General features: G+C 38.1%; 1 protein-coding gene across 9 annotated transcripts in view; it reads right to left on the bottom strand.

The window, feature by feature from the left end:
- PEX1 (peroxisomal biogenesis factor 1) overlaps positions 1 to 17,452 on the bottom strand; it is a 71,385-nt gene that overhangs the window by 23,873 nt on the left and 30,060 nt on the right. For all 9 annotated transcript variants that reach the window (XR_013356990.1, XR_013356988.1, XM_077856962.1 and 6 more), the window contains 9 exons: positions 13,150 to 13,293; positions 9,867 to 9,950; positions 9,340 to 9,454; positions 8,523 to 9,244; positions 7,002 to 7,121; positions 3,561 to 3,681; positions 3,238 to 3,338; positions 2,303 to 2,385; positions 992 to 1,124 (listed from right to left, as the gene is read on the bottom strand). Coding sequence is in view for 7 of the 9 variants with exons in the window: in XM_077856962.1 (XP_077713088.1) it covers positions 992 to 1,124; positions 2,303 to 2,385; positions 3,238 to 3,338; positions 3,561 to 3,681; positions 7,002 to 7,121; positions 8,523 to 9,244; positions 9,340 to 9,454; positions 9,867 to 9,950; positions 13,150 to 13,293 (1,623 nt within the window). In the remaining 2 variants the exon portion in view is untranslated. The remainder of the gene's footprint in view (positions 1 to 991; positions 1,125 to 2,302; positions 2,386 to 3,237; positions 3,339 to 3,560; positions 3,682 to 7,001; positions 7,122 to 8,522; positions 9,245 to 9,339; positions 9,455 to 9,866; positions 9,951 to 13,149; positions 13,294 to 17,452) is intronic.

Raw genomic sequence — 17,452 nt, 5'->3', positions numbered from 1 at the left:
GAAATACATAATTAAGGAAATTTAACTTTATAATTAAAAAGTTGAAGGTGAAGAAATCTCCATGCCCAGATAGTTTCACTGGAGATTTTACCAAACATTAAAGGAAGAATGAACATCAATTTTAGATAATCTCTTCCAGAAAACAGAACAGGAAGGAATACTTCTCAACTCATTTTATGAGGCCAGAATTACCCTGATAGCAAAACTAGACAAAGACAATACAAAATCAGAAAACTACAGGCTAATTTCGCTCATGAATTTAGATGTAAAAATCTTCAAAAGAATATTAGCAAACTGAATGAGTGAATGAATATTAGCAAACAATGGACTGCGTGTCTGGCTCAGTCAGAAAAGCCTGGAACTCTTGATCTCGGGATTGTGATTTCAAACACCATGTTGGTTGTACAGATTACATAAATGAATAAATGGATGAATGAATTAATTAATTTTAAAAACTGGGGCGTATGAGTGGCTCAGTGGGTTAAGCGTCCGACTCTTGGTTTTGGCTCAGGTCATGATCTCAGTGTTGTGACACTGATCCCCATGTTGGGCTCCCCACTATGTGGGAAGTCTCCTTCTCTCCTTCTGCCATGTCTCCCATTCATATTTCTCTCCCTCAAATAATCCTTAAAAAACCCCAAGACTTAAAAAAAAAAAAAGAGTATTAGCAAACAAACTCAGTAATGTATACAAAGAATAATACACCACAACCAAGTGGAATTTATTACAGATATGCAAGGCTGGTTCAACATTTGAAAAATCAATTAACCCTATCAATACCCTAAAACACAAAAATCATACAATTGTTATCAATTGGTACAGAAAAAAAAGGCAGGGAGCATGTCACCTTATTCATCGCCACTTTCTAAATTTCCAAAGCAAATAAAGCCTTCCTATACCTTGTATGAACAACCCTATATGACAGATGATCAAAACCCAAAGAGAGAAAAATAAAAGTGATTAGTGAAATGGGCTCATTTTAACCACATACCTTTCCTCCTGTGAATAAAAGGGCTCCATTTCTAAGTCCTGCCACTAGGGACATCAGCTGTCGAGACAAAGGGCGTCCCAGGAGGCTATGGGTGATGTGTTCCAGGGAGGATACACCTAAGGAATTCACTCCTCTGCAAAATATATACATGGTTGCAAGATAAAACACGAAGCAGGATAAAATCCAGTTGTAAAAAATTCTGAAACTTTCCTTCCCAGGCTAGTTAATGATTTTTAAAAAGAGTAAAATGTGGAAATTTTCCCTTACTTCAAAGTATACTGAATTAATGCCAAATCTGAGTTACAGCTTTTAAAATTAGTTTTACTAATTTCAAACCTGTTCCGTAACTAGAAGTTTTGTGTTAACAGGACATCTTAAGAAATTTGTCTTAACACACAAACATTCCTCTCAAAATGAATTTTGGTTTGTTAATCAACATAATCACAAATGAGTATGTCTGAAGTATTAGAATAATTGAAGACTTATTTCCTCTTAAAACTTTAACCTTTGAAATCCAGTTTCAATTTGTAGATTATACAGCACTAACATCAACCTACTTCCTGACTCTAGCACTTTATTTCTGATAATAAATATAAATTCCTAAAATCGGAGTCTGAAGAGATTTTACTTTCAACATGAATAGTATGCTGTATTTAAACACTGTTACTTTATGGTTTAATCTCTTTACTAGAACATTGATAGATTATATGATTACAGGAAATCCAATCACTATACTACAACTACTAAAAGCTTTGGTGAAGAATTCTAAGATGTAATGTTTATATGTGATTCTCATATTGTGTAAGAGATAAATTAAAAGAAGGTTCTTTTCAGATTTGTTTGGTTTTAAAGTTGCGGAAAACACAAATAATCCCAATTAGTACATTAATAAGATAGTTGAAGGAATAACTTAATTTGAAATATTTTTAAACACTCAAGTGTTTTTGGATTTAACTTTTAAAATAAATGTATTTAAAAAATAAAATAAAATAAAATAAATGTATTAACTCTAAGAATTACTGTTTTATTCAAGCACATATCATCCAAGTCCTATCCAGTTCTTCCTTCTCATAAATCAAATCTCAAAGCAAAATTTCTAATAAGCTTCAGACTTTTATGTAGTTATCTAAGAAGACAAGGCAAATTACTAAGTGGGGTGTGAAAATAAAAACAATCTTTGAAACAATATCTACTAATGATTAAGATTAGTCAATGGCATTAACACCTACTTTAATGTTTACACATAAAAATCCTGTCAGAGATCATGTCAAACATGACTGTAAACATACTTGTTTGGCTGTAACTTCTTACCCCAAGCAGTTCAGCTTTAAAAAAGGAAGAATAAAGTCAATTTCCTCACTGTTTTCTTCTTTTACCATAGGATCTAGAAGGACCTACAGTAGCAAGGAAAAATCAGTTTTACATTTCAAAGTTACATCTTTGGCCTGTTTTTCTCAGGTCCCAGGAAACTGAATTATAGATTCTGTTACACAGAGAGAAAAAACACATTGTACATGCAAGATCATTACTTAAAATAGCCTTGACAACAGTAATTTACTCAACCAAGGAACATAAATATTTATAATCAACAAAGAGTAAAGAATGTCATCTCTTCCATACAGTTTACAGATACACCTTTATTTGCAATTTTGATTTGTGTCCTATTTACTCTTCATGATTCTTACATTTCCATCTCCTCTGAATGGCATTCCTTCAATTTTATCTCAAAAGTAGAGAGGCCAAATGTCTAGTTCCCAACCATTCAAATTCTAAAACGACTAGAGTATCTTCAATTCTATAACAAGAAGAGGGAATATCCTAACTAAAACATAATATTCTAAGAAGAGTTATAAAATCCTTCTAGAAGAAAAATGATCTGATATTTGTGAAGAGTTGAGAATTCAAGAACTGCCAAAAAAAAAAAAAAAAGAACTGCCAAAATAATATGGGTTATTGTTCTAATACTAAAATAATTTGAAATCATGATCCACTTGCCAATTAACACAATCAATTCTATTCTTGAAACTTAATTGTGCATTGATTTTAAGTTTAGGGTAGATCAATTTGTTTAGAGAAGTTAAAGAGACTATATAATAAAATATTTTAAATCAAGTTATTCCTTACTCTTATCAATCATGTTTCTAATACACTTTTAAGGTACAAAGTCTTACAGGTAAGCTCATACTTTATTATCAATTCAATGTGACAAATATTATCTCATTAAATATTCAATAGTATGTGATTACTTGTATTGTGGTCTTCCGCAGCAGATTGGTACTCAACAAAAAAATGTTTTCTTTGTCTTTTTCCCAAGAATGAACTACATTTAGAGAAAACTCCTTTAACCCTATCAAAAAGAAAAGTAATAAATGTAGAGTTAGCACTGAAACCGAGATGAAATAATTTAAGATTTAAATTTATTTAAGTTTAAATAAAGGCATTCTTCTATAGTAAAATCTACCGTTTACTTATCATTATGTTTCCTGTTCACACATATTACAGTTGGAAAAACAATGAAAAATTTTATGACTTCTTCAATAGGAAAAATATCAAGACAAAATTTACCCACCATCTTTCATTCTCAGCTTAATATGTTCTTCCTCTGATATTATCAAAGGAAGTGTGGTAGTAGTACACTGCTGTAGCCATGAAGAGAACGCAGTTTTTACTTCTTCACTTACATCTTTAGGCTGCCAGAGAAAAGGGAAGAACAATAATGAATTATCCTACTACCTAACTGCATGTTAACATCCTTAGCTTAATATCTTATCTTGCTAATAATATATAAACCTGGATACAGCTGATGGACCTTAAACTAGCCTCTTAAACTCTGAGCCTTGCTCACCTCATGTGAGAACTGTAAGATGGTGTCATTAGTAGGAAACTAGTCAATTACGTAAATCACAGTATACCCAATCTGCACCAGTTTGGCACAAGTGATTACATATGCTAGTAGTTCAAGATGCAACCAGCCTAGCACGACCATTTATTATCTGTGTGACTGTGGGCAAATTAATAAAACTCTCTGAACCTCAGTTTTTATAACAAATAAACATTTATCAGAAGTGGTGAAGTTTTAAACCCTCCTTATCTCATGACCAGTGATACACATACAATAATTTGGCTCACTGGGTAACCATTCCAATCCATTCTCCCTTGCCTCCCTGCATTAGAGGTGGGGAAAAAAAAGCTCAATTCCCAGCCTGGGAGAGGGAGGGAGGGAGGGAGAGGGGGAGAGAGAAGGGGAGAGGGGGAGGAGCAGGGAGAGGGAGAGAGAGAGAATGAGAATATGAATATGCATGTATGTGTGCCTGCAATCAGCAATCGTTGGGAAGGGCTTCTCTTCCTAATTAAAAGGTAGAGAAACCTTGCAAGAAGGCTTTTGCTTTGTGCCTTCTGCTGCCAAGAATGCATATGTGATGCCTATTAGTACAGCACATGCTTTGCATCTCAGAGGAAGAAAGTTACAGGCTAATGATGGCAGCTAGACCAAAGGAGCCTAGATCCTTGATTAACCAACCACCTATGAGTGCCTCCAAACTTCTCTGTACATGAGAAAAATAAATTCTTTATAAGTTCATTTTCTTTTCTGTTAAGCAGGCCACAGTGCTGAGATACAAAGTACAATGTTAATAAACTGTTCCAAAGGTATGAAGAGATTCTAAGAAAAACACTATTAATTTTTAAAGTTTTTAAAATCAGAATTAAGTTTTTAAAACCCACTTGAAGCTAAAAACGGGATTAACCAAAAATTCATGTAGGGAAGATATTATCTGCCTAGGAAAGTAAAAACCTCTTCATTCCACCATTTCTCAACTGGTCCATTTCTGTTCTCTCTTCATCCAGAGTCAAGCTTAGTTCTGTTGATTTAGTTCAGTTTAGAACCTGATCACTAGAAAAAGCAGGCTAAACTAAGTACAGGCATTGCTCTTACATTCTTAAAGATGGCAAATAGTCTGTTACTTCTTTGGGTATTACTGGGCAATGGGATTAAAGACCTAAAGGAAGGGTGCCTGGCTCGCTCAGTCAGGAGAGCAAGTTACTCTTGGTCTCTGGGTCCTGAGTTGAGCCCCACGTGCAAGGTAGAGTTTACTTAAAAAAAAAAAAAAATCAAAATGTGAAGAATCAAACATTCTTATGTCCTAAGACATATAATCAGCCCAGGGAAACCTGCCAATGTCTTGAAGCTTCCATTAAAATATGCAACTTGGGGGCACCTGGGTGGCTCAGTGGTTGAGCATCTGCCTTTAGCTCGGGTTGTGATCCCAGGGTCCTAGGATCGAGACCCGCATTAGGCTCCTCATGGGAACCTGCTTCTCTCTCCACCTATGTCTCTGCCTCTTTCTCTGTGTCTCTCATGAATAAATAAATAAAAATCTTAAAAAAAAAAAAAAGGCAATTCTGTAGTAATATCCTATTACTGAGACAAAAAAAGTCTAACGACTAGGGGCCACATGTTTTTGTACATGAGACCTATTTTTTTCATGAGACCTAATTTTTGAAAAATACCAAGATTAACTCAAAAGTTGAAAGTAGAAATCACTGTGCACCATTCTGCCATGTGTTAAACGTTCAGTTACATACTGTTATGGAAATGGCATTTATTTGTTTTCCTCTTCTCTAGTACATAATATAAGCTATCTTATCTGGGGGTCTCATTAGCTAGAAAGTTCTGTTAAAATGGTTCTTCCATGATATTATAACCATTATGATCTGAAAGATTCAAAAATACCATCTGAATTATCAGAGAAGGATAAAATCATGTTTGAAACTTTTAAAACCTCTAACACAATAATTTCCTGTGTGGTAGTTCTCAGAGAACTGGTAAACTAAACTGGCACAGGTGACAATACCCTGTTAATGAGCAGTCTGGCATTTTCAGGCTGCAGTATGAAACAATATAGGGGAATTTTTTTAAATTACATAGATGTAGAAAAAAATATCTATCTTTTAAAAACCAAATTATCAGAGTGCCTGGCTGGCTCAGACAGTGGAGCATGAAACTCTTGATCTTGGGGTCATGAATTCAAGCCCCATGTTGGGCATAGAGCTTATTTAATTAAAAAAAAAAAAGCCAAATTATCCATATTTGCATTGGCACAATATACATAATTTGTGTGTTGCTTACTAAAGACTTTTTGGTTTCTGAAAAAGTTAAATAGAATTACCTTAAGATCCAGCAACTCAGGATGCCTAAGTGGCTCTAGCGTCCAACTTTTGATGTGGGCTCAGGTCATGACCTCAGGGTCATGAGACTGCCTCAAGCTCCATGCTGGGCATGGAACCTGCTTAAGATTCTCTCTCCCTCTCCTCCACCCCCAAATCCCCTCCTTTCTCTTAAAAAAAAAAAAAAAAAAAAAAAGGCAACTCAACTCCTAGGTATATACGCAAAAGAACTGAAAGCAGGGATTCGACAGATACTTATACTAATGTCCATAAGAACATTATTCACAATAGCGAAAAAGGTGGAAACAACCTTAAAGGTCCATGAACAGATGAACGGACAAACAAAACATGGTATATGCATACAATGGAATATTATTTAGCCACAAATAGGAATGAATACATTTTACCACTTAGATGAGCCTATAAAAACAAATGAAATATACCAGATGCACAGGACAAAATATTACAGGATTCCACTTATATGAAATATCTAGAATAAACAAATTCAGAGACAGAATATAGATTACAGGTTACCAGGAGCTGGGAAAGAAGGGTATGGGACATTATTACTTAATGAGCAGTTTCTGTTTGGGGGCTGGAAAAGTTTTAGGAATAGTCAGTGGTTACTGCACATTATGAATGTAACTAATGCCGCTGAACTATACACTTTAAAATGGTTAAAACAGCATTTCGTTATATGCATTTTACCACAATAAAATAAAACAAAGACTTCTTTGCCCTCCTAGCCAAAAGGAATACAATATTCTTTATTACTTGGCTGAAGCAACTAGAAATTTTACAAGACATGTAAAATAGCTATGATATAACATAAATTTGAACTCACTAAGTTTTCTCTAGGTTGTAACTTTAGAGATCTTGGAATTTTAGGGGTAATTTCCACTGGAGTTATTCTGACTACTGCATGCATTTCTATATTTAGTCTCTTTCTCAGGTCATCTGGAATCTGAAATTTAAAAATAAATATAAATATGTGCAAAACTTGATTTAAAATATCCCACAGCATGTTGTTATTAACTTCTACGAATTCAGGTAAATTAATTGAAGTTATCAGGATTCAGAGTAACCAGACAGATATTCAGGCACTGCCGTATCACAAACATTTCAATTTTTTCCCTTCATTTCTTTCTTTTCACACCCTCTTCAGAATGAGATCCCTCGATTTTGATCTCTCAAGTGGAGCCTGCGTGAGTACTGGATGGCACCCGCATCCAGTACTGCCATTCCTCAGTGCCCACGGCTGCCTATCTTTAAAATGGACTGAGAAGTGTGGACCCCTTGCTCTCTTAATATCCTCTCTATGCCTTTACCTGGCACTTCTTCACCCTGTCTTCACCCCATGGTTTCAAGGAAAAAGATGGTATTCCCACCAAATGGCAGAACCATTAATAGAAAAGAGAAGTCCTATCGAGTTCGGGGTTAGACATTTTTATTCTGAAGATGGAGCAGGATCTCCAAAAACTAAGGAGTCTAGAACTAACGGAAAATAATGAGCTGATGGGCCAGAATGTTAGAAAATGACATAAGCCAGAGAGATTAAAAATTTCTAAGCTGCCAGCACAGAGGTCATAGGTGAAACCATCAATAATAGGAATCTACAAAGGAGAACCCCTTCCTTTCCTATTTTTCCTCCCTGTCCTAATAATTTCCTCCGTTTATCACCATGAAGCCTCACTTCACAACGGCTCAAATTAAGTTCAAATAAAACGGACTGGTGACCACATAAAGTGCGCAGGAGTATCTGAGGCCAGGCTGGGGCAGCGGAACACTTGCTGTGTTCCCCCCCAGGCCCACGGTTACAGAGGCAGTGCAGCAGGCTACGCTGCTTCTGGGTACACTCCAATCCGGGGCCCACCTCACACTGTGGTCTCTCTCTATCCGGGCATTGCCCCCCCTCCCCCCTCCGCAGTGAGACCTTCCTCTGCTTTCAGGAACTGGGAAGCAAACCTCCTGCAGGTACTAAAGACGCCAGGCTTCGTAAGGCACCCACGCTAAGCACCAACTTGAGTAGGCCCGCCCGGCTGTGAATCCCAGCTGTACTTCTTATGAAACCTCAGACAAGTAAAATAACAAAAAAACAAAATAACTCAGGCAAGTAACCATGAGCACCCTGGGCCTATTCCTAAGTTTATAGCTGTCCAAGTTTACTCAACCAGAAAACATGCAATCTTTACCCACACAAGGACTTTACCTTGCAATCAGGAATGTATCCCTGCATGGACTTTAGATACTCTTTCTTAATATACTGACTTTCAAATTGTATATAAAATGTTATTCTAATTCATAATTTGGAGAATTTCAAGGATAATGAAATTACTTTCTCCCTAATAATCAATTTTATACTAACCCAGACTTTCCCAAGATGAAGAGCTTCTACAGTTTTGGTGTATTTTATGGCATTCTTCAATTCCTCAAGTCCATTCCAGATGACTTGTAGCACACAGGCCTTAGCTTCTTGACTGTAGCCTGAGGTGCCTGGTTCTTGATCTAGTGGTTCTGGCATTGACTTCTCTTTTTCAGGTGACAGGACATTTTGCTTTGTTTTACTTTGCTGTTGCTTTGGAGAAAGTAGCTTAATTAGCTTTCCATAGGTCACAGTAAAGCTGGGCACCACATCAAAATATTCCTGGTCCCATGGAAATATGTGAACAGCATAGTGTTTGTGAAACTCTGAAGTCGCCGTTACATTATGCACACTGGGAGGCTGCGATTTGCACACTCTGAAAATATTGTCTAGAGGAACAACTTTGGACTGCATGTTTTTGAATGCATTCATTTCAGTTAAACCCCAGGACATCTCCAGTTTCTTCTCAGACCCAAAAGAAAAAATGCTTCCTATCAGAGTCCATAAGCTTGGCATGGATGGTGAGTCAGCTGTAACCTCTGAATCTGTCTCATTAGACCCAGTAACTGTCAATCCTTTTTGGTCTTCTCCAAAATTATTAAATTTCCCATGTGCATCATCTGCTTTGGAAAATGTATTCTCCTTGGCTTGGCGGGTCTTTGGCAGAATAAGGAGTTTAGTGTCAGTTTCCAGCCTTCCATAGGCAGCAGTTGGCATTAGTGCAACTGGGTGGAAAACAAAGTTCATTAGTACATGCTCACCTCTGCTGTGGATTCAAGGCCATGGTGTAAAACACAATGGAAAATATAACAGCACCTACCAATTTGGATAAATATGTAAGTGTGTTGATCAACCCAAACAGGAAAAATGGCTTTTGGAAAAACTATTCGAATTTGATCCAGAAGATGCTGTTCAAGGGAAGCGGCATGCAGCTCCTATAACCAACAAACAAAAAGATCTATTCACTTTACCTTTTGTCATTTCGTGTCTGGTAAGGAAATCACAATTCATTCTTATAACTTGAACCAACTCAGAATATAGAACTTAGCTCAGACAAGAGAAATCTAAAGACACTGATATTTTGGTTCCCAGTTATGGGATGAGGAAGTCACAGGGATAAAAGGTACAGCATAGGAAATGTAGTCAAAAGTATTGTGAGTGTTGTCTGGTGACAGTTGGCAGCTACACTTGTGGTGAGCACAGCATAAGGTATGGAGACAATTGAGTCACTATATTGTACAACCTGAAACTAATGTTACATTGTATATCAGCTATACTTCAACATAAACAACTGCACAGTAATAGTTTAACCTTAAATTGGGCTAGTTCTCATTGTGTTTTCTTTACCAGTATCTCCCAGTCATCTGCTGAGAGGGGTTCCACCTCAACCTGTTGACAGGATACCACATGGGAGCACAGCTTAAGAAACACCTAGAAAAAATAGAAAATATAAAACTACTTGTAAAATACTTTTTTGTATCCCTAGGAAATAAGTTCTCTCTTTAGGTAAGCAGTTAAGTGTGAACAAGAAAGTATGTGTGCCTGCATGCATCGTGTATATCTTCGTCGGACAAATATTAAGCACTTATTCTTAGCTAGGCCTTGATATACTCAATATTTTAGAAAAAACCGTCTCACAACTAATTATAGAAAGAGGGAAAATATCCTAGCACAACATGTTTTTTAAAAAATAAAGATAAGGGGGATCCCTGGGTGGCTCAGCGGTTTAGCACCGCCTTCAGCCCAGGGCATGATCCTGGAGTCCCAGGATCGAGTCCCACGTTGGGCTCCCAGCATGGAGTCTGCCTCTCTCTCTCTGTGTGTGTCTCTCATGAATAAATAAATTAAAAATCTTAAAAAAAAAAATAAAGATAAGGAGTACCTGGGTGGCTCAGTCAGTTAAGTGCCCAACTCTTGATCTCAGTTCAGGTCTTTTAATTTTTATTTTTTTAAGATTTTATTTATTCATGAGAGACACAGAGAGAGGGGCAGACATAGGTAGAGAGAGAAGTAGGCTCCTTGCAGGGAGCTCAATGCAGGACTCGATCCTGGACCTCAGGATCAAACCCTGATGCTCAACCAGTGAGCCACCCAGGCATCCTGTCAGTTCACGTCGTGAGTTTGGCTTGAATGGGGCTCCCTGCTGGGTGTGGAGACTCCTTTAAATAATAAATAAATAAATAAATAAAACCATTAACAAAAGAAATGTAATTTAAACATGTTAGAAGAAACAAGGTCATCAAATCATGGCTTGGATCTAGTATATACACACTCTACTATTTCTAGAGGTTTTACTACTGTTAGTTTTATAACAAACCTCAAGCCATGGTGCTTCTAGAAAAGAAAAAAAATGCAGAGACAGAGATCAGAGCCAGTTATTTAGGAGTATAAACACTCACAACTGAAAGTAAGGTAAAACAGATGTGCCCTCACTCCAGCCTGTCGATGTATGTGAAATTCTAGTGTGTGTCAGAAGCTGGAATCTACCACCTTACTTTCTTCTGCTTTTCTTTTGGCATTTCTGGGGATTGAGGATTAAAACCCATAGCTACTGAGTATTAAATGCTCCGTGAACTAGCCCTTCCCTCTCTGCTTTTGCGGACTGGAGCAGAATTTCCCCAAATGCCTCACCCTCAGTGAATCTCCCCTCGGCATCTCCCATGTGCCCCACGTGGGGAGCACAAAGCAGCTCCAGCCCACCAAGCAGCTCTAGCCCCAGGTGAGCTGGACCACTCTGTTCCTGTTCTTTGGGAAATAGTACCTTCGTGGTATTACTACAATGTACAGAGGATCTGCAGACACTCAGGTAAAAGTTCTCTCTGAAGCAAACAGGCATTAAAAACACACAAGACTATTCAGAGGCTGATGACGACAGCAAGGTCGGCAACAGGAAGAGGGTGTTTCCCATGAGGAAACAGAGACAACAGAGCTTTAACTAGCTATGCAATCCTGGGCGAAATGTTGTGTGTCCCCAGGTTTGTACAGCAAGGCACAAAAGTTAGTGATGTCCAGGGTCGCTGTGGGACTGAAGTTTTAAGATTCTACCAGAGAGGGATCCCTGGGTGGCTCAGTGGTTGAGCATCTGCCTGCGGCTCAGGGCATGATCCCAGAGTCCCGGGATTGAGTCCCACTTCGGGCTCCCTACGGGGAACCTGCTTCTCCCTCTGCCTGTGTCTCTGCCTCTCTCTCTCTGTGTCTCTCAGGAATAAATAAAATCTTCAAAAAAATAATAAATAAATAAATAATAAAGATTCTACCAGAGATTTAGGGTAAGCAAAGGACTAATACTAGGCGTACGGATGTCTCATTAGTGGCCTATACTCATCATCAAAAACATGCATGAATAAAATTAGTCTGTGTTCAAAACAGTTAAAAAGATGAGGCACTTTTTGCATACTGTTGTGGGAAACTGGTAATAGAACGCATCTATCAAAATTTTAAATGCAGAGTCCCCTAGACTCTGCAATTCAATTTGTATTATTTCATTCCATGTATATGTAGAGATGTTCAATCCGTATTGTTTGTGATACATGGAAATGTATCTCTGATATATCTTGTGGAGAAAAATGGCAGAAAATGTGTATGATCCCATTCTTTAAACCCTAAAAGTATACTGAGATCCCAACATACAAGACACGCTCGTTCTGAGGCTGGGGTTAGAGAAAGAGAAAAACATCTTTTTACTTTCAATTGTAAAATATTTGTAATAAATATGTATTACTTCTGTAATTAAAAATATTTAGAAGGGAATAAATTGGTAAATATAATAAAATGAAAACATAAATCTAAGTCCTTGGGGACACATGGGTGGCTCAGTTGGTTAAATGTCTGACTTCAGCTCTTGTGATCCCAGGTCCTGGGATCAAGCCCTGCATTGGGCTCTCTGCTTTGCAAGGGGCCTGCTTCTCCCTCTCCCTCTGCCTGCTGCTCCCCCTGCCTGTTCTCTGTCAAATGAATAAATTTTAAAAATATTAAAAAATAATAAAGTATAAGCCTTCTAGCTTTGGGGATTTACAATCTAAGCATATTAAATTGATAGGCAAGACTAAAATAGAAAAATATTAACTCCTTTGTTGGATAGTTTTTTTTTTTTTTAATTTTTATTTATTTATGATAGTCACACAGAGAGAGAGAGAGAGGCAGAGACATAGGCAGAGGGAGAAGCAGGCTCCATGCACCAGGAGCCCGACGTGGGATTCGATCCCGGGTCTCCAGGATCGCGCCCTGGGCCAAAGGCAGGCGCTAAACCGCTGCGCCACCCAGGGTTCCCTGGATAGTTTTTTAAAAATCAAGTATGACCTTGGAAGACTAGAAGGTTTTGCAGAAACAAATGAAGTTCAATAACAGTAAGTAAAACTCAATAATTCATAAAGCAAAAATAATCGCATACAAACAGAATTAGGGAACCTGGAAAGTAAGTAAAATAGAACACAAAGTCAAATAGGGAGCAGACTACAAGATAATAACTGAACAATAGCATATAGTTAACTTGAATATCCTGGACTGGTTATAGCAGCACAAAGTTAGGTGTCCTTTCATCTCCCTAAAAAAATTAATCTGAACTTTTTCTTTCCATTGCTGTGTTGTGTGACATTAGGAGAAAGTCACAGTCATCACATTTTGTACTCACCTGGTCCCCATTTGAGAGTCCAAGTTTCTGACCAACGTGTCTATTAATTTCAGCCACATTTTCGCCTTGATCACTAAAATGCCTGCCTTCCACCCAGCTCAGGAATGCAGGTTGGTGACCCCCGGCTACTTCTATAGCTTGATTCTATTTATTCAAGAAATAAGAAAGGAGGAGGGGAGAAGAAATTAGAAAGGAGGGATGAGAGTTTTTATCTTTTATGTGAATCCAGTAACGCATATAAACTATTACTGCAACACACACATACAAAGAGAGTTCTATGGACAGGTGATAGCTCTCTGTTGTGCACATTAGAGCATTTAAAAAGCTATAATCATTTTCAATACCCAAAGCTGGTGATGCTGTGGGTGGAATCCGTGTCCTTGTATTCTTATGATGGCATTACAAATTCATTCAACCATTCCAAAATTCAAAATGGCAATAGGTAGCCAAAGAATTTACTTACATTTTGAGCTATATATATGTGTGTATATATACATACATATATATATATATGAGTATTCTGAATTAATGATTCAAAGAAGAAAACTGCACCAGAACATACCTCTGCAGTATTTTCTATAACAGTGAAAACAAAGGTCTATTAATGGGGAAATTATTAAATAAGCTACAAATTTACTATTTTAGTAAAGCTATTTATCATTTAGAAATATACCATGATTAAAAATGTAACAGTATTTATTAGAGAATGTACACGGTAAAGCACAAAAATTACAAAAGCATAAAACAATTCCTGTTCCCAGAGTACTTACTGTTAATAGTTTATGTACACTTCCAGAAATTTTATATTAGACAGCTTCTTAAATAATTTTGAAAGTTTTACAACTACGGAATTAGAATACAAAAATCAAAATATAAAATGTGGGATCCCTGGGTGGCGCAGCGGTTTGGCGCCTGCCTTTGGCCCAGGGCGCGATCCTGGAGACCCGGGATCGAATCCCATATCAGGCTCCCGATGCATGGAGCCTGCTTCTCCCTCTGCCTGTGTCTCTGCCTCTCTCTCTCTCTGTGACTATCATAAGTAAATAAATAAAAAATTAAAAAAAAAAAAATAAAATGTATTCTCATTAAGATCAATTATATAAAATATGTTAAGTTTGTGGCTAAGGACTAAAAAAACAAGATTTTCTACGATCAAAGAGTTACTAACTCATTATTGAAACCTTAAAAAATATGTAAACTTGGAAAGAAAAAAGGAATTACTGATATTTCCTCCACAATAAGACAAGTACATGAACAATCTTGTCTATTTCTAGCCAATCCTGTTTTTGAGGCAAATTCTTTACATAGTTGTATATTATAGTCATGATTTAATATTTTTCCAATTAATATTGTCTCATAAGCATTCACACACATATATCATTTTTTCAATAAAAAGTAAGGACACTTCATTAATAGCCATCAAAACTTACTATCTCAGGAAGTTTTTGTATTAAAATCATTTATATCAAAATAAATTAGTCAAATTATTAAATATTAAATTCACTCATTTGCATCAAATTTTACTATCTCAAACTAGTTATAGGCCACTTACTGTTTCTTTAAATAGGAAAAAAAATCTCAAAATATGTTTGAGCAACTTCTGAGGCAATATAATGTAGTTTAAATTAGACCTGTTATTAAAATGTTAAAACTTCGTATAGAAGAAACTCATCATGTATCACTTAGGTGTGTAATTTTTCTCACAATTCACAGGGTAGTCCAACTGCTCAAACTGACAAAACCTTTCCCCCAAGCAAAGTGTGATCAAGTATACAGAGCCCGGGATTTGGAGTCAAATTCCAAATTACTATGTCAGCTGTGTGCGAACTGAGGTTATAAGGGTGAAGGTGACCAACCCACCAGGTGCTTTCCACAGTTTCATCAGAGTCAGTGGCATATAATCCAGATCATCTATTTCATAAGAAGAAACTTTCAAAACTAGAGATGTTAAATAGGGAAATACAAAATGCGTCCCGAAGTATCAAAGAGGAGAACTCTACCAACTCACTGGAAAAAGGAAAATCAACTTTATTAAACAGGAAAAATACCTTAATTTTTCATTTGGTCAAAATGTCGTAACCAGCTCTACAGTCAGTCGTAATATATGTTTAGTTGGAGTTAGTACACTTTGCAGAGTATTGTGAGTCCACATTCATGTAAACTTTTTCCACCTGAACCACAGAACCTCGGGTAAAGAGAAGCAGCCAATAGACTGGAGAGAACGGTGCTCCTTTCCCAGGAGACCAATCAACAAATGACTGACCACCTGCTTTCGCCCATACCTGCAGTATCTGTATCACCTGGAGGGCACTTTCCAGTGAAATCACAGGCTTTCAGGCCCTTAGACCAGCCAGATCCAAGGCCTGGGTTCTCCCTTGCTAACACAAAAGAAATGCTAAGTTTGTACCCAGCCATTTCTGGATGGAGATTTAGATTTGTCTGCATTCAGTGTGGCTGTGAACCCTCTCCCCATTTCAGCAATCACAGGAAGCACGGAGCCCAGCATACAGACAAAATAACGGAGTTAGAGCAATGGTTCTCAACTGGCGGTGATTTTTGTTCCCAGGAGATATCTGGCAACATGTGGAAACTTTTATTTTTTGGCTGTCACTACTGGAGGAGGTGTACTACTGGCATCTAGTGGAAAGAGGTCAAAGATATTGTTAAATATCTTAAAATACTCACAGTCTCCCACAACAAAAAATTACCCAGCCTCAAGTGCCAAGATTAAAAAATCCTGGGTTAAAGCATCTACTGCGTATCCAGCCCCAAAATAAGTACTTGGATAAGCAAAAGATGATACTTGAAACATAGAATAGAGTACAAGAGGGATGTGTCACATAAACAGTGAAGTTTTGAAAAGGAGACAAATGTGATCAACTGAGAATTTGAAAGCCAGATGGAGGAGGTATAAGATTATGTTCAGCTTCTGAAGGCATAAAATGAAGAAAAGCGTTTTGGGGAGAAAGAATAGCATGAGTAAGAGTACAGAAGTAGGGAGGAGCTGGGTTATGAAAGAAACAGTGAGAAGACCAGTCTGGATGCTGCAGAGTGAGAGACAAGAAGACAAATTAACTAGAAATGGTACCCTCCCTAGGACTGCTAGTTTCCTAACATGTGAAAGTACAGAAATGACCTAGAAACCCCAGGTCCCTATCACCATTAACATTCTATGATTCTATAACAGCGAGTCTCAGTTCCTTTGCATCCACTAGCCCAAAGGTATTTTTATAATTACAGATGCCTGAAGCTCACTCACCAAGATTCTGATTCAACAGGTCTGAGAAAGGACCAGAACATTCCCATTTTTAAAAGCTTCAAGGTAAGCCTGACACAGGCCAGAAAACCACTCTTCTGACCCTCTTCCCCTTACAGCATTACAGTATTATGTACTCCACACTTCAGCCCAGATAAAATAATTCAACACATTAGCTCCCAATTCATGACTTCCTGCTTTAATAATTCACCTATGCCTTCTAGTCCAATAATTCTAGGGGGGGGGAGAAATAATATAGAAAAAACAGTTCCAGAGAAGTAAGATGGAAAGGTCGGGTACTTAAAACTATTGGAAACTCTTAAATATCCCCCTCATGATGAGCCAGTTGTGGGTACCATGCATTCAGGATTTCTGAGGATTTCAAAGATCCCATCCCTTTGCCTGCATAAACACAGACTCACAGACTACAGGTCTCTATCTCTAGCTATGAAAATGCGGATGCTGTATTTCTGCCAGTAATTAATAAAAAAAGGACGACTGACGGCAGAGGCTCAAGTAATCCTACCTATGTACCTCCAGGTATGCAGAGTTCTACTGCACATCCCCGGCACACCCCGGACTGGGGGGAGCCTCTGGTTAGTGACCTACTCCGCATGGGGGCCGCGGTGCTCCGCTGTTAATCTACAGGGGCTCTGCAAACCCAACCCGCCCCTCCTTCTGGAGTCCAGGACGGCAGTCGTGCAGGGATCTGGAAATCACTGCCAAGAAAAACATTTTTCAAGATAAAAATAAAAATTAGCGACTTCCCAGGAGCTTTTCCAAACCGGAGTGAGGAATATTTCTGAATGCAGACGTAGACTTAGGATGTTTGTAAGCCCAGTCTCATGGAGTGAAAACACCTGGAACAGGGCAAGTTAAAGGCCCAGGGCTGCACGACCTGCCCCCGGCGGCCGTGCCCTCGAGGGGCCCTCAGTCCGGCCTCTGAACCGCTCGGCGGCGACGGCGGAAAGGCAGCCCTCGCCACGCCGCTCGGGGCGGGGGGCCTGAGGGTCGCCGCGTGCCTCCAAGGCCTCAGCCCCGTCCGCC

This window comes from Canis aureus, chromosome 18 (assembly GCF_053574225.1).
Source record: "Canis aureus isolate CA01 chromosome 18, VMU_Caureus_v.1.0, whole genome shotgun sequence".
Taxonomy (NCBI): Eukaryota; Metazoa; Chordata; class Mammalia; order Carnivora; family Canidae; genus Canis; species Canis aureus.
Note: the sequence above shows the minus strand (reverse complement) of the source record. Positions and strands in the feature narration are given on the sequence as shown.